The sequence below is a fragment of the Gracilinanus agilis genome, chromosome 1, assembly GCF_016433145.1.
Source record: "Gracilinanus agilis isolate LMUSP501 chromosome 1, AgileGrace, whole genome shotgun sequence".
Lineage (NCBI taxonomy): Eukaryota > Metazoa > Chordata > Mammalia > Didelphimorphia > Didelphidae > Gracilinanus > Gracilinanus agilis.
The window spans coordinates 268558389-268579548 of NC_058130.1; the positions used below are offsets into that span (position 1 = coordinate 268558389).

General features: G+C 36.5%; 1 protein-coding gene across 1 annotated transcript in view; it reads right to left on the reverse strand.

Moving 5' to 3' along the window:
- Positions 1–21160, reverse strand: part of NFX1 (nuclear transcription factor, X-box binding 1) — a 104981-nt gene that overhangs the window by 41357 nt on the left and 42464 nt on the right. Inside the window, exons 13-16 of the mRNA XM_044661536.1 lie at positions 15562–15670; positions 11599–11718; positions 8975–9054; positions 1326–1556 (exon numbers count right to left, since the gene is read on the reverse strand). Coding sequence (XP_044517471.1) covers positions 1326–1556; positions 8975–9054; positions 11599–11718; positions 15562–15670 — 540 coding nt within the window. The remainder of the gene's footprint in view (positions 1–1325; positions 1557–8974; positions 9055–11598; positions 11719–15561; positions 15671–21160) is intronic.

Genomic DNA, 21160 nt, shown 5'->3' on the forward strand with positions numbered 1-21160 from the left:
TAAGGCTTTGATTAGGATTAAGGCCTTGATTAGGGTAGTGGTATTGAGAAGGAAGGAGGGGACAAATCTGAAGGACATTAAAAAGGAAGAAAGAACGGACCCAGGTTAGTGTGCTATAGAAAAGGCCATTACATCAGTGATGAGCTCATGGGCCACTTGTCTTGGGTCCACCTTTTCCACCACCACCCAATCCTCCATTTGGGTTCTTCTCCCCTCTGCCCTCTCAGGCCCAATAATGTTTTAGTTCCTCTTCTGTCTCTCCTGACCTTAAAGAAAAACATCATTCTTACTGAAGTTTTCTAAAGGTTTTAATACTAGTAAATATCGGGGGAAATAGTAAGAATGGGTATGTTACATGAAATCTTAACTCTATAGTGATATAGTTATCTCTGTTCTTCCCTGGAATATGAATGCCTTTCTTCACTAAAATAGGTTTAACCACTAATATCATATTTCCAGGCTTTTGGGCATCAAATCTCAGCACCTCATGAATTTTATATCTAGATCCTCACCCTATAATTCTTGATCTTTCCCTCTCATGCTGAAAGGTCCTAATGACAGTCAAACTGAGTGCCTCTGCCAAATCTGAAGTAAAATTTATTTATGCCTCAGAAAAAAATTTCAGATTGGTCAACTAGATGGATCATTCATTTGTTACAGATAGAGAGAAGTTATACTACACCATTCCTAACAGTACAATGACCCACAATACTAGAAAAGAGAAGAGAGAAGAGTCAAAGATAACTGGAAGTTTTTGGTTTGGGAGACTGAAAAATGGTAGTATCACTAATAGCAATGGGGAGAAAATGGTTAAAAGCTCATATAGAGAAATTAAGGAGTTTGACTGTGAACATGTTGGACTTCAGGGAACACTGGGTCATCCAAAGAGAAGGAGAGAGGTCCTATGATCAGGACAATTTTCCCATAGTTTTCTAACCTTACCTCTTGACATTCTCCAAAGCATCCCTTCCATTTTATTCAGCTCAGTGTCCTTACTGTCCCCATATGACATGCTCATTCCTGTCTCCATGCTTTTTGTTCATGTCCATCAAGTCTAAAGAAGGCATCTTCATTCAGGTATACAGAAAGAGACAGGAAGACACTGAGTTTTGACAGAAAACAGTTGGGAAAATTATAGAGTAGAAGAGGAAGAGAAGATCCCAAATCAGAGTATGCTGATGGAAGGGGCCAAACACAGATGCGAATTAAAAATGGTCATGAGACCACCTCCAAAACAGGTAACATAATGGTGGATAATAGTTTTAGGATAATTAAGTAGTAGTACAACTGTTAACAAAGTTTTTCCTATTAAATGTTTTACTTACCTTTGCTTTACAAGAACTCATGGGGCAAGGCAAAGATGGATGGCACAAAGCCATACAAGGATGATTACAGTCTATTCTGGCGATTGTACAGGGCTGTTTGCAGACTTCATCTATAAGACACTCTCCTTTGTGACAAATCCTTTTACATTTGTGCATTCCACAATTTAACATTTGATTGCAGAGAAGTCCACAAGAGATTTCAGTTAGATGACAAGGAATATTGTATCGTATCTAAAAAGGACACAACAATGATGCTAAAATAGTAAATTAATTTAAGAAGACAAGTCAATGTAATTTGGGTCAATATCTTTAAAAAATGGATCAGTTATACGAAAATAACTACAAAACACTTTCCAAACAAATAAAACTGGATCTCAACAATTGGAAAGCCATTGATTGCTCATGGGTAGGACGAGCTAACATAATAAAAATGAACATTCTACCCAAATTAATTTACCTATTTAGCGCCATACCTATCAAATTACCAAAAAACTTCTTTATTGAATTAGGAAAAACTATAACAAATTTCATTTGGAATAACAAAAGATCAAGAATATCAAGGGAAATAATGAAGAAAAATGTGAAGGAAGGGGGCCTAGAAGTACCAGATATTAAACTATACTATAAAGCAACAATCATCAAAACAGTATGGTACTGGCTAAGAGAGAGAAGAGAGGATCAGTGGAATAGACCTGGGGTTAATGACATCAGCAAGACAGTGTATGATAAACCCAAAGAGCCCAACTTTTGGGACATGAATCCACTATTTGACAAAAACTGCTGGGAAATTTGGAAAACAATATGGGAGAGATTAGGTTTAGATCAACATCTCACACCCTACATCAAGATAAATTCAGAATGGGTGAATGACTTGAATATAAAGAGGGAAACTATAAATAAGTTAAGTGAACACAAAATAGTATACCTGTCAGATCTCTGGGAAAGGAAAGATTTTAAAACCAAGCAAGAGTTAGAGAAAATTACAAAATGTAAATTAAATGGTTTTGATTATATTAAGCTAAAAAGCTTTTGTACAAACAAAAACAATGTAGTCAAAATCAGAAGGGAAACAACAAATTGGGAAAAAATCTTTATAACAAAAAACTCTGACAGGGGTCTAATTACTCAAATATACAAGGAGTTAAATCAATTGTATAAAAAAATCAAGCCATTCCCCAACTGAAAAATGGGCAAGAGACATGTATAGGCAATTCTCAGGTAAAGAAATCAAAAGTATCAATAAGCACATGAGAAAGTGTTCTAAATCTCTAATAATTAGAGAAATGCAAATCAAAACAACTCTGAGATATCACCTCACACCTAGCAGAATGGCTAAAATGAAAGAAGGGGAGAGTAATGAATGCTGGAGGGGATGTGGGCGATTTGGAACATTAATGCATTGCTGGTGGAGTTGTGAACTGATCCAACCATTCTGGTTGGCAATTTGGAACTATGCTCAAAGGGCTATAAAAGAATGCCTGCCCTTTGACCCAGCCATACCATTATTGGGTTTGTACCCCAAAGAGATCATTGATAAACACACTTGTATGAAAATATTTATAGCTGCACTTTTTGTGGTGGCAAAGAACTGGAAAAGGAGGGNGAAGGACATACCCTCCTTTTCCAGTTCTTTGCCACCACAAAAAGTGCAGCTATAAATATTTTCATACAAGTGTGTTTATCAATGATCTCTTTGGGGTACAAACCCAATAATGGTATGGCTGGGTCAAAGGGCAGGCATTCTTTTATAGCCCTTTGAGCATAGTTCCAAATTGCCAACCAGAATGGTTGGATCAGTTCACAACTCCACCAGCAATGCATTAATGTTCCAAATCGCCCACATCCCCTCCAGCATTCATTACTCTCCCCTTCTTTCATTTTAGCCATTCTGCTAGGTGTGAGGTGATATCTCAGAGTTGTTTTGATTTGCATTTCTCTAATTATTAGAGATTTAGAACACTTTCTCATGTGCTTATTGATACTTTTGATTTCTTTACCTGAGAATTGCCTATACATGTCTCTTGCCCATTTTTCAGTTGGGGAATGGCTTGATTTTTTTATACAATTGATTTAACTCCTTGTATATTTGAGTAATTAGACCCCTGTCAGAGTTTTTTGTTATAAAGATTTTTTCCCAATTTGTTGTTTCCCTTCTGATTTTGACTACATTGTTTTTGTTTGTACAAAAGCTTTTTAGCTTAATATAATCAAAACCATTTAATTTACATTTTGTAATTTTCTCTAACTCTTGCTTGGTTTTAAAATCTTTCCTTTCCCAGAGATCTGACAGGTATACTATTTTGTGTTCACTTAAACTTATTTATAGTTTCCCTCTTTATATTCAAGTCATTCACCCATTCTGAATTTATCTTGATGTAGGGTGTGAGATGTTGATCTAAACCTAATCTCTCCCATATTGTTTTCCAAATTTCCCAGCAGTTTTTGTCAAATAGTGGATTCATGATAGCTTAGTCTCCTCATTACCTATTTTGATACCTTCAATTTCTTTTTCTTCTCTAATTGCTATTGCTAGCATTTCTAGTACTATGTTGAATAATAGAGGTGATAATGGGCATCCTTGTTTCACTCCTGATCTTATTGGGAAGGCTTCTAATTATCCCCATTGCATATAATGCTTGTTGATGGTTTTAGGTATATACTGTTTATTATTTTTAGGAAGGGTCCTTCTATACCTATACTTTTCAATGTTTTCAATAGGAATGGATGTTGTATTTTGTCAAAGGCTTTTTCAGCATCTATTGAGATAATCATGTGATTTTTGTTTGTTAGACTGTTGATATGGTCAATTATGTGGATGGTTTTCCTAATGTTGAAGTAATTATTTTTATGAGATCTTAAGAATCACTATTACCAAAGCAAACTTCCCATATCAATAGCTAATCCATGTTCCTAGATAAAAAAGCAGATTACATTTCTCTCCTTTTTGCATATCAAAACAGACTAAGCTTCAAAAGGAAGGCAGATCTAATAGTATCCAAAGGTTGTAATACTATACATTTCTGAGGCTATCTGGGGACTAGGAAGGAAATATCATTTTATCTGTCTACATAAATAAACTAACTGCTGCCTAATAACTCTCCTTCAATATAGTATAGGATGGTGATATAAATATACCCATTTTGTCCAGAAAAAGAAGATGGAAGCCAACTCTGGAAACTTAAGATTGAAGTAATCCACATTGTGGGGTACTCACCATTCATCACTGTTTGTCAGCTCCCTAACTTGTACAGAATACATGGTGTTTAACATCTATCTATATTCAAAATACAAGTTAGTCACCCTCTCAAAGAGCAGATAAAAGGGCTGGAGTAATATTTTTCTACTCTCAAAGTTACTGTTTCTTTAAAAAAGAAAGATCTTCATAATAAAAGACAATAAGAAAAAGAATCTAAAGAGCCATTGAGGAATCTAGGCCTGTGATTGGAAATTAGAAGGCAGAAAGATATAACAGCAAAATAGGGAAAAGAGAGGAGGCCCTCTTAGGAAGTGGCTTCCTGAATTAAAAGAAATGATGCATATCCATAAGTGCTGCCCAGAAAAAGATCATCTAGTAAGGAAAAGAGAAGTAAGAGAGAAATCATGATGGATAGTGACCCTTCCCATAGAGAAATACGTTTTCTCCATTTTCCCAATTTGAAATTAACAGTGAAGATGTCTGCATGTGTTCCAGACATGACAGAACTGCCCAAGATCTGTTGAACATGAGTACAAATGATTCTGCTAGATACAATCTAGGAAACACTGTAAAAGATTATAAAGCCCTGAGCAAAAAAAAATTAAGTTCTTAGAAACAAAGAAGGTATTTTTATCACTGAGGCTACTAAATGAAGGTAAGGCTTGTAGGAGAGAAAGGTTAAATTTGGGGAAGTGAATAGCTATTTAATAAGATAGTATCTGAGAATGGGATTTAGATTTCTGACTGTAGTTTAAAATAAAGGAATAATGGGAGTACACTTAACAATGAATGATTAAAAAAAAATTTGCCTGGAGTCTCATTAAAATAAACAAAAGATGCTCTAAAAGACCAAAAAGGAAGCATAAAGAAAAAAATGATTAGGTACATATCCTAAGCTAGATAATACAGAGAACAGTTAAAACATACACATGAGTAGAGATGATTCACAGAAGACGAAATCCAGTGACAAAACTAATGGCCTCAGATGTCCTCACAAAAGTGATTCTTTGAGATCCTATGGCAAGCAAGCATATTTGACCTCCAGGATATCACTGAGACTCAAAGGGATAAGATCTTGGCCTGGATTATGACTGTGGAAGATAGACCTTATTCAAAAGGAATGAGATAAAAAATGAGATATACTCATGTGAATCAACAAGCATTTATTAAGCCCCTTGTATGTGCCAAGGACATATGCTAGTTGCTAGGGATATAAAAACAAAAACAAAATATGAAGGAATCTAGTAACCAGAGGGGCTGAAGCATGGGGTAAAGACAAAAGGCAAAGATCAGTAGAGGTAGGAAGAGAGGCATTTATCATCAGGGTTCACTCCACATTACCTGAACAGAAAGAAGAGATTATGGGTTAAGGAAATAAATACCATAAAAGCACAGGAAAGATGTGAGGGAGAACTTTACTTGTCTTGACCAGAGGTTCAAAAGCAGAAGCTGTGAAGAAAATAAGAGACTAGATTCTCCACTACTATAGTACAGCAGGTTTTTGGCAAGAGCTGCTCTGGTTCTTCTTTTCCTCCTCTAAAGAATCTGGGGGCAGCTACAGGTTGAATAGGGACCCTGGGAGTTCAGAAGGACCTGAGGATTAAAGATAGAATCATGTGTGCTGAAGAAGGAACTGTGGAAGGTGACTAGGGACAGAACTGGGCTGAGCCAGGAGCTTGGAAGTTATAACTTGGCAACAGCAGCTCAACCAAAAGCACCAGAGGATGGTTGTGGCAGAACCATAAGAGGTTGAGATTATTAAGGAAAAAGTGACAGCAAAAGGAGGTGGTACAACATATGGGAACTCATCAAGGTGGTATGATGGTGGCAGGGACAAATAAAGACTAAAGCCCAAGAAGGTGATGAAGCCAGGGCACTGGGCCCAGTGGCTAGTAGAACAAACGTTTCTTAAGAACCTGCTCTGTACTGGGAACTGTATTAGGCTCGGGGAATTCAAAGCAAAAATGAAACACAGTTCTTGCCTTGGAGAAGCTTATTAATCTAATGTGTGTATCTGTGTGTGTGTGTGTGTGTGTGTGTGTGTGTGTGTGTGTCAGTTAGAGACAGAGAGCTTGTAGGAGGGCAAAGTACATCCAATTATGTACAAAATAAATGCAAAATAATTTAGAGAAAAAGTACTAATTGCTGAGGGAAAGGGAGGAATCAAGAAAGACTTTATGTAAAAGATGTTTCTGAACTGAAACTTGAATGAAATTGGGGCAGGGGAAAGAATGTATATGCAAAATATTTTTTACTGGCAGAGGTGTGATCATTCTCAAAGTCTGAAGAACACTGGACTCAATATCTACTCAAACTTTATTGACAAAAGCAGAGCAAGTCAATTGTTAGCTTGCTTTAAAAATTTCCTCCATTAGGAATTCCATCTGAACTGGAATGACCTCCAGGAATTGATGCAGAGTGAAAGGAGCAGAACCAGGAGAACATTATACACAGAGACTGATACATTGTGGTACAATTGAACATAATGGACTTCTCTACTAGTAGCAATGCAAGGATCCAGAGCAAGGCTGAGGGACTTAAGAGAAAGAAAACTAGCCACATTCAGAGGAAGAACTGTGGGAGGAGAAACACAGAAGAAAAACAACTGCTTGAACACATGGGCTGATGGGGATATTATTGGGGATGTAGACACTAAACAATAACTCTAGTCCAACTATCAATAATATAGAATGAGGTCTTGATCAATGATACACATAAAACCCAGTGGAATTGTGTATCAGCTAAGAGGGTTAGGGGGATTTGGGGGAGAGGGAAAGAACATGAAATATGTAACTAGGGGAAAATATTCAAAATAAAAATTAAAAAAAAAATAAAAATAAAAACTTCCTCCATCAATCTGGATTCTCATAATCAAGGAGGAATCAGTTGCTGAAAAAGAAAATGAAGGGAATTTTATGGAAAATGATTATCATTTTAGAATTTTGTGTTATGAGGAAAATCTGGGCATAATCTGACGAGCACTTAAAAAACCTAAAACATTACTTTTGTCTTAGAATCAATAAACATTGGTTCCAAAACAGAAGAGTGATAAGAGATAGGTAATGGGGTTAAATTTCCAGTCACAAAGCTAGAAAGTGTGTACGGCCAAATCTGAACCCAGCACTTCCTGTCTCCATTTTCCATTGTCTCTTTTCATTGAGCCACCTTGAAGCCCCTTGATAAGTACTCTTGATAATACTGAGAACTAAAATTTTGTAGAAATAAATAAAAAAACAAATCGAACTAGAAAGGATAAAAATCTCTCAAACATAAAATTATGAAGATAAAAAGATGAAGAATGTGACTTGTCTAAAAAAACTGCCATTGGGGGCAGCTGGGTAGCTCAGTGGATTGAGAGCCAGGCCTAGAAACAGGAGGTCCTAGGTTCAAATCCGGCCTCAGACACTTCCCAGCTGTGTGACCCTGGGCAAGTCACTTGACCCCCATTGCCCACCCTTACCACTCTTCCACCTAAGGAGCCAATACACAGAAGTTAAGGGTTAAAAAAAAAAAAAAAGGAAAAGAAATAACATCATAACATTTTTAGAAAGGTCACTAATAGCAAATACTTATATATAGATTTTAAGGTTGGTAAAGCACTTTATATGTTATTTTATTTGATCTTCACAACAACCCTCTGAAGTAGGGACTATTATTATCCCCCATGTTAGAGATAAGAAAACTGTGGCTGAGAGATTAAATGACTAGCCAAGGGTCATACAGCTAGTAAGCTTGTGAGGCAAATTTAAATGAACTCAGGTCTTCATGACTCCAAGTTCAACACTCTACCTAATGCATCTAGGAATGATATAGATTACTTTTCCCTAAAGCTTTGTATAAACTAGAGATATATCTATATGTCTTTGACCCTGTTTGTTGTTGCTTTACCATTTTTGTTAATGTCTTGGGAAAAAATCATAGCAGCATGTATATCATTTCTGCAGATGAAATAAAGCTGTAAGGGACAGCAGTCACTTTAGAAGGAGGGAACCCAAAAGAAGCTAAAACACAGCTAACTATCTGAAGATAAAAATGAATATGTAAAAATCATAGGATCATACATTCGTAGCTGGAAGGAGCATCAAAAGTCATATTTTTTTAGAAAACAAAAAAATTGAGGGGGGTAATTACATAACATAATGAATAAAAAGCCAGATATAGAGTCCAGAGGATTTGGGTTCAAATCTAGATTCAGACACTTCCTAGCTGTGTGACCCTGGGCAAGTCACTTAACTTCAATTGCCTAGCCCTTGCTGCTCTCCTATCTTAGAATTTATACTAAGAAGATATGGGTTTAAAAAAAAATTGAGGACCAGACAAGCTAAATGACTTGCCCCAAATTGCACAGACTTTAAGTAGTGTGAGCTAGGAAACAAATAATTGAGCTTTAGCTCAACATTTCTGGCAATGACTGCTATTAACTACAATCAACAATCAGGAAGACAAAACTTACCTCATGTTTGCCCATACACCACTTCTGAGTGAGGTAAGTACAAGGGGGACATTTCACCTCACTATGACAAGAATGGAAAACTGTAGTAAAAGAAAGAAAATTAGGTAAGATTTTTATAAAAAGATGAGCACATACATCATATCCCGTATGTTGTTTATATCTTTAAAAATTAGAGGTTCTCAAGTTATTTTCTTATGAAAGGACAATAATAAAAGAGACATCAACAAATGTCACACAAGTAGAAAAAGCTTAGTTTAGGGGGGATAAGGAAAGGAGCAGAGAAAAAACCAACACCCTGCCTAAACTCATCTAGAGAAATGCAGAAATGAGATAAAAGAACCACTATCCCCACCTCCTTTCTTTGAACTATACCAGGTCACTGAGTAGGGGTTGATAAGAAGTCTGAAAAGGTAGCATGGGGCCAGGTTAAAAAATGCTTTGAACACCACAGAGATTTTATCCTGAAGGTGTAACAAGGAGCCACTGGAGTTTACTGAATAGGAAAGGTAATAGGGTCAGATCAACATTTTAGGGAGATATCTGACAGCTCCATCAGATAGACAAGACTAAAGAGATTTGAGGCAAGAAGACCAGTCAGAGGTTACTGCAATAATCCAGGAAGGAGGTGATAAGGGTCTGTTTACTCCAGGGTGGTAAAAGAGTCAAAAGAGTGAAGGCAGTATATATGAGAGATCTTGTGAAGTTACAAATGACAAGATTTAATCATTGATTATACATAAGAGAGTGAGGAGTTGAGAAGGACCCTTTGGCAGTAAGCCTTGGTAACTTGGGAGGTTAATGGTACCCATGACTACAGTCAATAAGGAAAGGGGAAAGTTCTGAGAGAAAGATAATGACTTTAAATGCATTTTATATTTGTTTATCTCTATATATGTTGTTTCCTTTGATGAAATGTAAGCTCCTAAAAGCAGGGATTGGTTCCTTTTTATCTTTGTATTCGCCGTGCCTGGCACATAGTAGGCACTTAATAGATGTTTGTTGTGTGCTTATTCTTATCAGTCTTGTGCCTCATCACTTCTCAACTATGTAGATAGCTTTTAATGTCTTTTAAAAAAATCCTTACCTTCTGTCAGAGAAGAGGATAGGATTAGGCAGTTGGGGTTCTCAGGGTTACACAACTAGGAAGTATCTGCAGCCAAATCTAAACCCAAAACCTCACATCTTCAGGCATGGTGTTCTATCCACCATGCTACCTACCTGCTCCTAAAATGTCTTAATGTATTCAAAAGATCATATATTGAGAGCTGGAAGCAGCCTAAGAGTTCAAATAGTCCAACTATTTCTTTTTACAAATAAGGAAAGGGAAATGTCCTCTTGCTCAAAGTCATTCAGATCAATATGTGGATGAATTGGGAATTGAGATCCTGACTCTGAATTTGGTGTCCTTTCTAACTGCACCATACTGTTATATTTTCTTTCACATGACATGTGTACATTTTGTGCTACTCTACCTTTGATTGAGGGCTCCTCCAGGGTAAAGGCAATAGTGTATTTTTTAATTTTCCAATTCAGAACCTAGCATAAGTTTAGTTATAAACTCAGTATACCTGGCATAAGGTTTAAGTATTTCACTCAATAATTTTTTGAACAGTTGAAGAAAAAAAAGACTAAACAAAACAATTCATGGAATATCCTTCTCTAACTATGAAGATTAACTAGCAGTATTCTGTATTAATGTGGAAACGTCATATGGTAAGAGAGTTCAATTGTGGGCTCACGAGAAGGGCTGTGTGTTTAGAAATGTATTTGAGTTTAGACACTTATTTTATTTATGTTATATATTTAATAATTTATTATTTGATTTAAAATACCATTAATTATCTATTTATTTATGTCATATAGTTATTAAACTTTGTCATGTATTTTTAAAATTACTTACGTTTATTTTATTTATGTTAAGTTTAGACATGTATCTTACATAAATGTTTCTCAATGTGGGTTGTTGGGGACAAGAACAAATAATAATAGCTCACTATTACAAAAAATACTCTTCTCTAGGAAGTAGATAGTTTAATTAGTATCATCACCATTTCATAGATGAGGAAACTGAGATTAGAAAAGGTAAGTGACTCATCCAAAGTCACCAAAAAGCTAGTTAGTGTCACAGTCAGGACCTGAAACACACATTTTCAGATTCCCTGGTCTAGGACTCTTTCCAGTATACTACATAGTGCTGCTGTAAACTTACCTTAAAGAGGTTAAGCACTGAAAGGAGTAGAAAGCAAAAACACTGAACAGTGCCTAGAGAGTATCTTTTAAAACCATGGTTGCATAGGAAAGGTCCACTGGGAAACAACAGCAGCACAAATCAACTTGTGACACTGCATTTCAAAGATTAATATTTCTTTTTCAGAAGGACTTAAGCTGATAGTAGGCATAAGAGCCAAAGAGAGAAGCTGCAATATACTCCACAAATAATATCTTACAGTTTCTAAAGTAAACAAGTTTCTATATGTGTGATATGTGAACGAATTTGCCTCATTTGCCAAACTTGTAATCTATGAATATTAAAGAGTGCAATAAATATATACAGGTAATAAGGGGAAAATGTGATTCATTATAGTTCATAAAATTCAAATAAAAAAAAGCCTACAGGAACTCACCTGGATGATCACATTCATGGAGTCTTGTACATGTGTTTTTACATTCTGGGGGCTTAGTACCACAAGGAACTGGAGGGAAAATCACTGACTCTCCACAAAAGCATGTTAATTCATCAAAACCTGAGGAAGCAGAAAAATAAAAGTTATTATGGTAATGCAATTGATGTAGTTTGTGTTAATTTCCCTAAAAAGGGGTTTTGAATGCTAAGAGAGTAAACCAATCAGTAGACTGCATTTAAAATGTATTCCATCATAAACCTTATCATGCAGGTAACTAACCATTCTTTTCAGAGTATCTGGCAAAGGTAAACATGTGCCCAATTTACTTCATAAAGACAGTATAATGAGGCCTCCACAAAGATGGATAGAGCAATTAGATCAAATCAGAGTGTGGAAGCATATTGAACTTTCTTTTTCAGTCCAACTAAAAACATTAAGAAATAAATATTTCTCTAGTTCTTTTCCCTTTAGGAAAACTATACAGACCCGTAAGAATGAAAAAAAACCTAAGTCTCTTGGAAAATGGATTATAGCTGGTAATACACCTTGAAACAAAAAGCACTTATTTGTCGTAAGATCAATACTACCTAAGGGAAGTTCCATCTTCTCTAAATTCAGAAAGAATTAAGAGTTTTGATCACAGGGAAGAAGTCTTATTAATCTCTAAGGAGACTGGTCAAGGAAGGAGTTCAGTAATTTTAGTAGAAGATTAAGTGAATATTATTTTAGAATGTTGACCTCAAATCTGTATTTTAATTTACTGTGACTTTTCCCTTGTCCAAGATTTCTATAAATATTACCTCAAATTATCTTGGTATTGAGAAATGTTCAAGAGCATCAGGGGACACTATGCCAGTTTGGACATTTCACTCTCTAAGCTAGAAATGCATGGATCTAAAATGTAAAACTTAAAAAAATTGTTCTTGGCAGACATGCCCAAAACAGAGTATGCAGAAAATTAATAGTTTTTCTTTGACAAGAAGTAGTTAACAAATAAATAAATTACACATTTGAGGTTGGACTACTGCAACAATTTAAATTTTGAAATACAGAAAACATTTTCCTATAGCAGAAATGAGAAATATAGCTATATTTCTGTATTTTAATGGCATTTTAAATGAAAATATGCTATATCAAAATGTAGACATGCTTTAAGAAGCATTACTGCAAAATTGTATAGCTGTTACTCGCCCCTCCCAGCACTCAAAGCTTTCTTTCTTTTGTAGTTATAGTCGAGTTGAGGCTTCTCAACTTAGGTAGTGCCAGTTCTCTAATTCATAGCCTCAATAGGGGAACCAGCTAGAGCCGTAATGGGCAAACTTTTTAAAGAGGGGGCCAAAGGAAAGGAAATGCTCATCTGTCAGTCTGTTTCTAAGGCAACTCTTTTGAAGTTTCATTGTATTGTATCCTACTCATTGTATTCGTCAGATTAGGAATAATGTCAAGCAACAGATAGGACATTTCAGGGGGCCACATCTGGCCTGCAGGCTGTAGTTTGCCCATCACTGAACTAGAGCTACAGAAGTAAAGAGCTGTGCCAAAGTTATTCTACTACCTAATACTATAAAAGTTGGCCACTGTATTTCATAAACATCACTTCTGGGGCAACTAGGTGGCTCAGTGGATTCATAAGTCAGGCCTACAGACCAAAGGTCCTGCACTCAAATCTGGCCTTAGACACTTCCTAGCTGGGTGACCCTGGAAAAGTCATTTAACCCCAGCTGCTTACCACTTACACAATATTTGTATTGATTCTAAGACAGAAGATAAGCGGTTTTTATATAAATAAACACCACCTCTTCATGTTTTATCCCAACCCATGGAACTTTACAAATAAAAGGGTGATATGATTTATCACAAATTAATATATTGTGATTCAGAAACTCTAAATTTGACATTTTAAAAAATGGCAAAAAAAAAATTAACAATACATGAATATACCTAAATTCCACATCATACAGTTTGGGAAAATTTAAGTTAGAAGCATATGCAGGACAGAAAAGATATATCAGCAGAACTTTAAAATCCCTCCACCTCCTTAAAGCCCTCTGATGCCATTGTAACCCACAGTGACCAATATACTATCTACCAGAAATGATAAATAAGATTCATATACAAAAACAATAGAAGGTATCATGAGAAGTATAAACAAAATGCTATGGAAATAAAGAAAGATCACTTCTAGCTGGGAAATCTTCTGTGAAGAGGAAACATGGCATACATAGCAGAAAGTACTCAAGGTTTGATGTGAGGTGGCCTAAATCTTTGTATGGAACACTAACAGGCTGCTATATGATTTTGATCAATCCACTTCACCACTGTAGTTGGCAATTTTTGTCACCTGACACATAATGGTGCTGGAATAGATGATTTTAAAAGCCCCTTTTTGCTCCCAACCCTCCATAACTTCAATAGTGGTAATGGGAGCACAAGGTCCTGACTGTATGTTGAGGTTTCTTAGGAACAATTTAAGTTTTGGGAAGAAGCACTGATACGCAATATCTTGAGATCCACCCTCTTGGAGTTAATATGAAATAGCACTATATCCCTTCCAAGGATGCCCTTGAATGCGAGAGGAGCTCTGGTTTAAGTTCTCTCTTTATAGCTTTGCAAAACTGTGTTTTCAGTTCCTGTGCTAAAAATCAAGGCCTGCCAAAAAATCAACATGGAACAGGAAATGAAGGTGGTGGTGGTACTCAATCTGACTCAAGGCTTAAGAAACTGCATTGCCCAACAGGTATGTATATCTTATGGGTAAGTAACTGTGATTAAGAATAACATTTAAATATTTTACTTTATTTTTCCAATTTACATGTACTATGTTATTGACAGCTAAGTGATATAGTGGGTACAGTGCTGGGCCTGAAGTCAATAAGACTCATCTCCCCAAGTTCAAATCTGGTCTTTGACATTTACCAACTGTGTGACCCTGGGCAAGTAACTTAACCCTGTTGGCCTCAGTTTCCTCAACTGAAAAATGAACTGGAAAAGAAAATTGCAAACTACTCCAGGATTTTTGCCAAGAAAACCTCAAATGGGGTCACAAAGAGTCAGATACAACTGAAACAACTGAACAACATTAAGTTGTTGGGAATGGAACTTTTAGATATTTCTTTCAGCTTAGGGGTATCATAAAAAGTTACCAAGACACAAAGGACTCTATGAACAGAGAAAATTTGGGTATTCCAGATAAGAAATATATTATGTATTTCAGTTACAAAGTTTGGGATTACCAGGTATTCTCTGGTAAATGACATTCTAGGTAGAGAAATAATATGGAAAAGCAAGCCAGAACCAAGTTGAGTCAAATCAAGAAACATTTACTATGTACCAGGCACTGTGCTATATACTGGGGATACAGTTAGTAATAGAAAGAATGACAGTTCTTCCTGTCCTTGAGGAGTTTATATTTTAATGGTGGAACACAACACATAAAAGGAATATGAAAAGCGGAGGGGAGGGAAGGGAAGGGGAGACAACCAGGGACAAGGCAGAGTGGAGCTCAAGAGAATAATGAAGAGGACAGCTAGGTAGCTCAGTAGATTGAGGGCCAGACCTAGAGATGGGAGGTCCTAGGTTCAAATCTGGCCTCTGACATATCCTACCAGTGTGACCCTGGGCAAGTCACTTAATTCCCATTGCCTAACCCTTACCAGTCTTCTGCCTTGGAAACAATATATAGCACTGATTCTAAAGCAGAAGGTAAGGGTTTAAAAAAAAATGAGAATCACTAGCCTAGAATAAAAGATAAAAAGTTTACTCAAGTAGGGGACTTACTGAAAAATAGGAAGATGCAAACTGAACTTAATGATTCCATGAGATAATAAGAAAAATCTTAACAGTCAAAATGCTGAAATATTAGAGAAAGCAGCAAGGTTCAATGTAATGCAAAATGATCGTGGCTTCTGTCCTAGTAAAGCACTGATAAAGGTGATCTATTGCAATTGTCAAAGTAGTACTCACTTGTTTGCCAGCATGTCTGACAGTTTCCCCGGTGACAAGGCTCCTCACACCTATGAAGGCCACAGTTGAGTTTTCGTCCACAAATCAAAGAACACCTGTGTTCTTTATCCTGGAGAGGAGAGAATTAGGTTCCCTTATAAAATGGACCAAATTAACCATTCGATACTTTCTACAAGGCAATCAACAAGCATTTATTAAGCACCCACTTTGTTCACTTTCTGTGCTAAGACAAAATTGAGACAATTCACCTTTCAAGAGTTTACATTTCACTGAAGCATTCAACATGTTCATAGATAAGTAAATTCAAGGTATATACAAAATGAACACATACTGAAGTGAAGGCAGGGGTGCTTGAAATGAACTTGGAAGGGAAGGCAGAAGTTTCAAGAGGTAAAAGAAGGAAAAAAGTTCAAGCACGGGGCGAAATGTGAAATGTTATATAAAGGAAACAAGTAGGTCAGTTTGGCTACTGGAGAATAGACCTTGTGATCTGGAATAACTTGGATCTGTCCAGAAAGATTAGAAAAAGATTTTAAGTGGTTTTAAATGAACAAAAAGAAACGAGAAAACTAATTTCTTACACAACCTCACTGAAGGATATTAAGAAATACAATATCTATATGTACTATATGTTGTGGGGTTTTAAGCTGACTAAATATAAAGTTAAGCTGGCACTGGTGATTGAAAATGAGACTAGAAGAGCCAGGGGCCAGCCAGAGGGTTGAGAAGCACTCAGAGTTCACCAAATATACAAATAAAGAATAACGCAGAGCAACAGAAACTATTGGATGAAAAAATATCCAATAAAGGTCTAAGAAAGAGAACGAGTGGTAATTTGTGAATTTCTGACTGAAGATATTTGTCAAACTAATAACAACAGAGAGGTTTGTGGTATTCTGAGTTCATATATTCAAGATATAACAGAATTTCAAGATTTTTTCCTCCCTTAAAGCCCTTACCTTCCATCTTAGAATCAATATAGTGTATAGGTTCCAAGTTAGAAGAACAGTAAGGGCTAGGGCAAAAGGGGTGAAGTGACTTGCCCAGGGTTACAAAGATAGAAAGTGTCTGAGGCCAGATTTGAAGGTAGGACCTCCCATCTCAAGGTCTGCTTCTTAATCCACTGAGCCACCACCTGCCCCCTTCAAGAATTTCAAAAGCACATGACTACTTATCACACTCTGGTAATTCACACTGGACACAAATGATACCAGAAGGGGCCTAGAAATCACTTCCCTTTCATAAAAGGAATTGAAAACCACAGGGGCACATTGTTTTCTTCACCACTTGCCCACTGAAGATTAAAAGGCAAAGAAGAGAAAAATTAGTTTAGAAAATGAGCAAAGGTATCTAAGAATGATTTTTCTAGATTGCAGGGTAATAAAATGCTCCTGGCCTTGGATGGAGTGCATGTACCAAAAACTAGCCAAGAAGATATTTGCCTGGTTATCTTGCCCCCTTAATTGATGAACATTTAAACTAATGAGGATGAAGGAAAGAAAAAACTGCTTATGTATATTTACTAAGCTAGTTACAATAGAGAATACTTATAACAAAGAAAAAAGGAAAGATGGTGAATAGACTATAAGTCACCAAGAAATAAATTCCAAGAAAAGAGCTTGTAAAAGCCACAACAAACAAAAAGCACAGGTAACAAGTAATATAAACTCCTAGAAGACAGTCTACAAGGAAGTAAATTTGATCTCAGGCAGCTAGGTGGCAATGCACTGGTTAGAATGCCAGGCCTGAAGTCAGGAACTCATCTTCCAGAGTTCAAATCTGACCCGAGACACTTATTAGGTGTTTGACCTTCAGCAAATCACCTAACCGTGTTTGCCTTAGTTTCCTCACCTGTAAAATGAGCTGGAGAAGGAAATGGCCAAATACTCCAATACTTTTGCCAAGAAAACCTCAAATGGGGTTGCACAGTCAATACAACTTAACAACAATAAAATCTGATCTCAAAAGTTTCCCTAAAACTTGGTGGGATCAAAACTATGCCTAGAGTGTGATTCTAGATGGGGACCCCATGTCAAAAGATAAAAAGGGAAGGGGAAAATAGACTTGCAGAGGTATGATTCAGCTGTGATGATGGATTTTAATAATTCAGACATCTCCTAGATCTCTCTCTGCCCAAAGGAGAACTGCTAATATCTTTGTGATTTGCCTTAACAAAAAATTCATTCTTAAAAAAGGAAATGGACCAAAAATAAGAACTTCTATTCTGCCCCTGATTCTCACTAACACAGAAGAACTGGCTGCTAAGGTGGGGGATGATGGGAACAAAACAGACAAGCATAACAGCTGTGGAGAAAACACATTGAATATATTAAATACTTAAGGAGAAAAAACAAGCTGTTGATAATACAAATAAATAGCTTCATGCACAGTACTTTTGTCCTATTCTGTTTCCCATGGAAATGCTTATCCTATTTAGTGTTGGTCAATTTCAGAAATTTTTTTGAAAAGAAAAAAATGAAATTGACTCTACCATTTTCTCAAACAGTCACCTTATATATCACCTCCTTTTCACAGCCAGACTTCCAGACAAATCTAATAGTCAAAAGATATGAACGATAGTTTTTTGATAAAGACATCAAATCTATATATATAACTATATGAAAAGCATTATAGATCATTATTAGAGAAATGCAAATCAAAACAACTCTGAAATGTCATCTCGTACCTATCAGGCTGGCTAAAATGATAAAAGGACAAATGTTGGAGGAGATGTGGGAAATTAGGAACTGGTGGAACTATAAAATGATCCAAACATTTTGGAGAGCAATCTGGAATTATGCCCAAAGAGTTATAAAATTGTGTATACCTTCTGACCCAGCAATAACCACTATTAGGTTAATTTCCTAAAGTAAACCGGGGATAAAGAAAAAGAATCTATGTTTTAAAAAAAACATGGAAAGGCCTTCATGAAAGTGAAAAGAGTAGAACCAAGAGAATGTTATATACAGCAACAGAAATATTGTTTGAAGAATGACTTGTGTATTTTTCCCTTTGCTGTCAGACTTAAATATTTCCATTCCAGTCACATGTTGCTAGAACAGAAGGAACAACTGGATGATCCAGAGAAAGAACCGACATATTTGAAACATAGCAAATCATACTTTTTATATATGCAGACATATATAAACACACACACACACACACACACACACACACACACATGTATATATAATCTTTTTGTTAAATGATGCTTTCTCTAGTAGGAGGAAAGAAGGGCAGTAGATACCTGGGAATTTTAATATAACAAATTAATTAATTTCTTAGAAAAATAAATCTTATCTATATTTGTTGCCTCCATTTTCTTTCACTCACAATTAAATGCTCTATAATCTGGCTTATGATTTCATCACTCAACTCAGTTCCCATTTAATGGTGTTCTGCTAAAAAAATTTTTATGGCACGTTCAGTATTAAAAAAACACAACCTAGGGGGCAGCTGGGTAGCTCAGTGGATTGAGAGCCAGGTCTAGAGACAGGAGGTCCTGGGTTCAAATCTGGCCTCAGACACTTCCCAGCTGTGTGACCCTGGGAAAGTCACTTGACCCCCATTGCCTACCCTTACCACTCCTTCTACCTATAAGTCAATACACAGAAGTTAAGGGTTTAAAAAAAAAACAACCTACCTAATTATGTTAGAAATATTATTTTTCACAAATACATGCATGACTGAAGCACTATAGGTTTGTTTCTATAGAAATTCAAAACAGTCATGATCACATGCATGATAATTCTGGTGTTTGTGCAGAGATCACAACCAACTTGCCAGTTCTTACTAAGTGCAACATGTCCTTGCAATTTATTCATCAATCATCAAATGTTTGCAAACCACCATCTGAGCACAAAGCATTTCCCAATGGATGGTCAGACACATGCACATACCTTCATTCTCAAAGGAGCTTGTAAAATCCTCCTACCATTTTCTATTACATATCTGTTCAGGTGAACATTTTCACTTTATTTCTGATTTAAATAAATTCAATTTACAACCAGATATTAAGACTGTATTTGTCTGGTGTTATGCCAAATATTGTAAACTTTTACTCAAATTAAAGTTCAACATTAAAATTAAATTTATATGATTATTATATTAAACATCTTTTACTTTTTATGTTCGCCAGCTAGGCAGCATAGTGGGTAGAATGGGACCTTGGACAAGTCATTTCACTGTTTGCCTCAGTTTCCTCATCTGTAAACTGAGCTGGAAAAGAAAATGGCAAACCACTCCAGTATTTTTTGCCAAGAAACCACCAAATGAGGCCAAGAAGAGTCAGACATGAAAAACAACTGAACAAGAAGTTGTCAGTTCATTAAAGATGTAATTCATATTCAAAAAATGTAAAATGGGGCAGCTAAGTAGCACAGTGGTTACAGTACCAGGTCTGGAGTCTAGAGGTCCCTAGGTTCATATTTGACCTCAGACACTTACTAGCTGGGTGACCCAGAGCAGGCCACTTAACCTTCACTGCTTGGCCCTTACTGCTTTTCTGCCTTGGAACCAATACTTATAAGTTTTGCAAATAATAGAAGCATATGAGGTCTAGCTAGATTGCTTCTTAAATTCTTTCAGAATATCCCATATAAAATATTAATAGGTATTTTATAATTAGTTTTATAACTTTATATTTAGCTTTCAAAGTATCAGTAAAATAAAATTTTACATTTTGTAATTACAAAATGCAAATTTTAATATGGAGCTTTAGGGGACAAAATTTATTATTATTGTAAGCATTTAATGAATAAATCTAAAAGACTATTATGAATAACTTAGATCTTTTCTTTGTAAAAAGTGAAATTTGGGAAATGTATAAAACTACATTTCCCGTGATCCAACATGGTCCAACTGATTTCCGTTTCCGACGTCTTGACGCAGGGGAGAGCTTAAATCTCCTGGGTTAGGAGGGAGTGGGCTCTTTTGCGAGTAGGCCATGGCCAGGAAACAGGAGACAAAATGGAGGCGGCAGTTTTGAATGCTTACAAGCGCGTGGTCTAATGATTTTATCTATCAGCATGGCTTTAATTAAAATACTAATTTATATATTTATACAAGCCTCTATCATTTTTAATTCTTATAATTTGGCGAACCACACGGGAGTAATTCGAACTTTCAATTTTCTGGATAGTCTAAGAGGAAAAAGCCATGTGGCTCTGGGACCCAGAGTCTCAGAAGCGATTTTTTTCCTTGCCCAGTCCTCTCCCGATTTTCCCGAGCCTAGAGGCTGTTTTACGGGGAAGAGAGACAATGGTTTTAATTGCCGCTGGGCTGCGAATTATTTTGCTCAATGCCCCGGGCCTGGTGGCCCTTGCTGGCTCTGATAGAATCCCGGAGCCCAGCCAGACTGTCTCCTGACACTGATCTCCATTCCTGCCGCTGATGCTGCTGATGCTGCTGATCCTGACCGCTTCCAGCCTAGAACCCCGAGCCCCAACAGCGGTGACCTGCCGCCTTTGCTGAGATCGAGACCTCCAGAGACTGCTTCAGCTCTGACGCAAACCATTTGGGTATATTCCCCTTTCTCTCTACTTTCTTATAGGAGACATTCTAGCCTTCCACGTGTTTCTCTAAAGGCCTAATTTAGCCA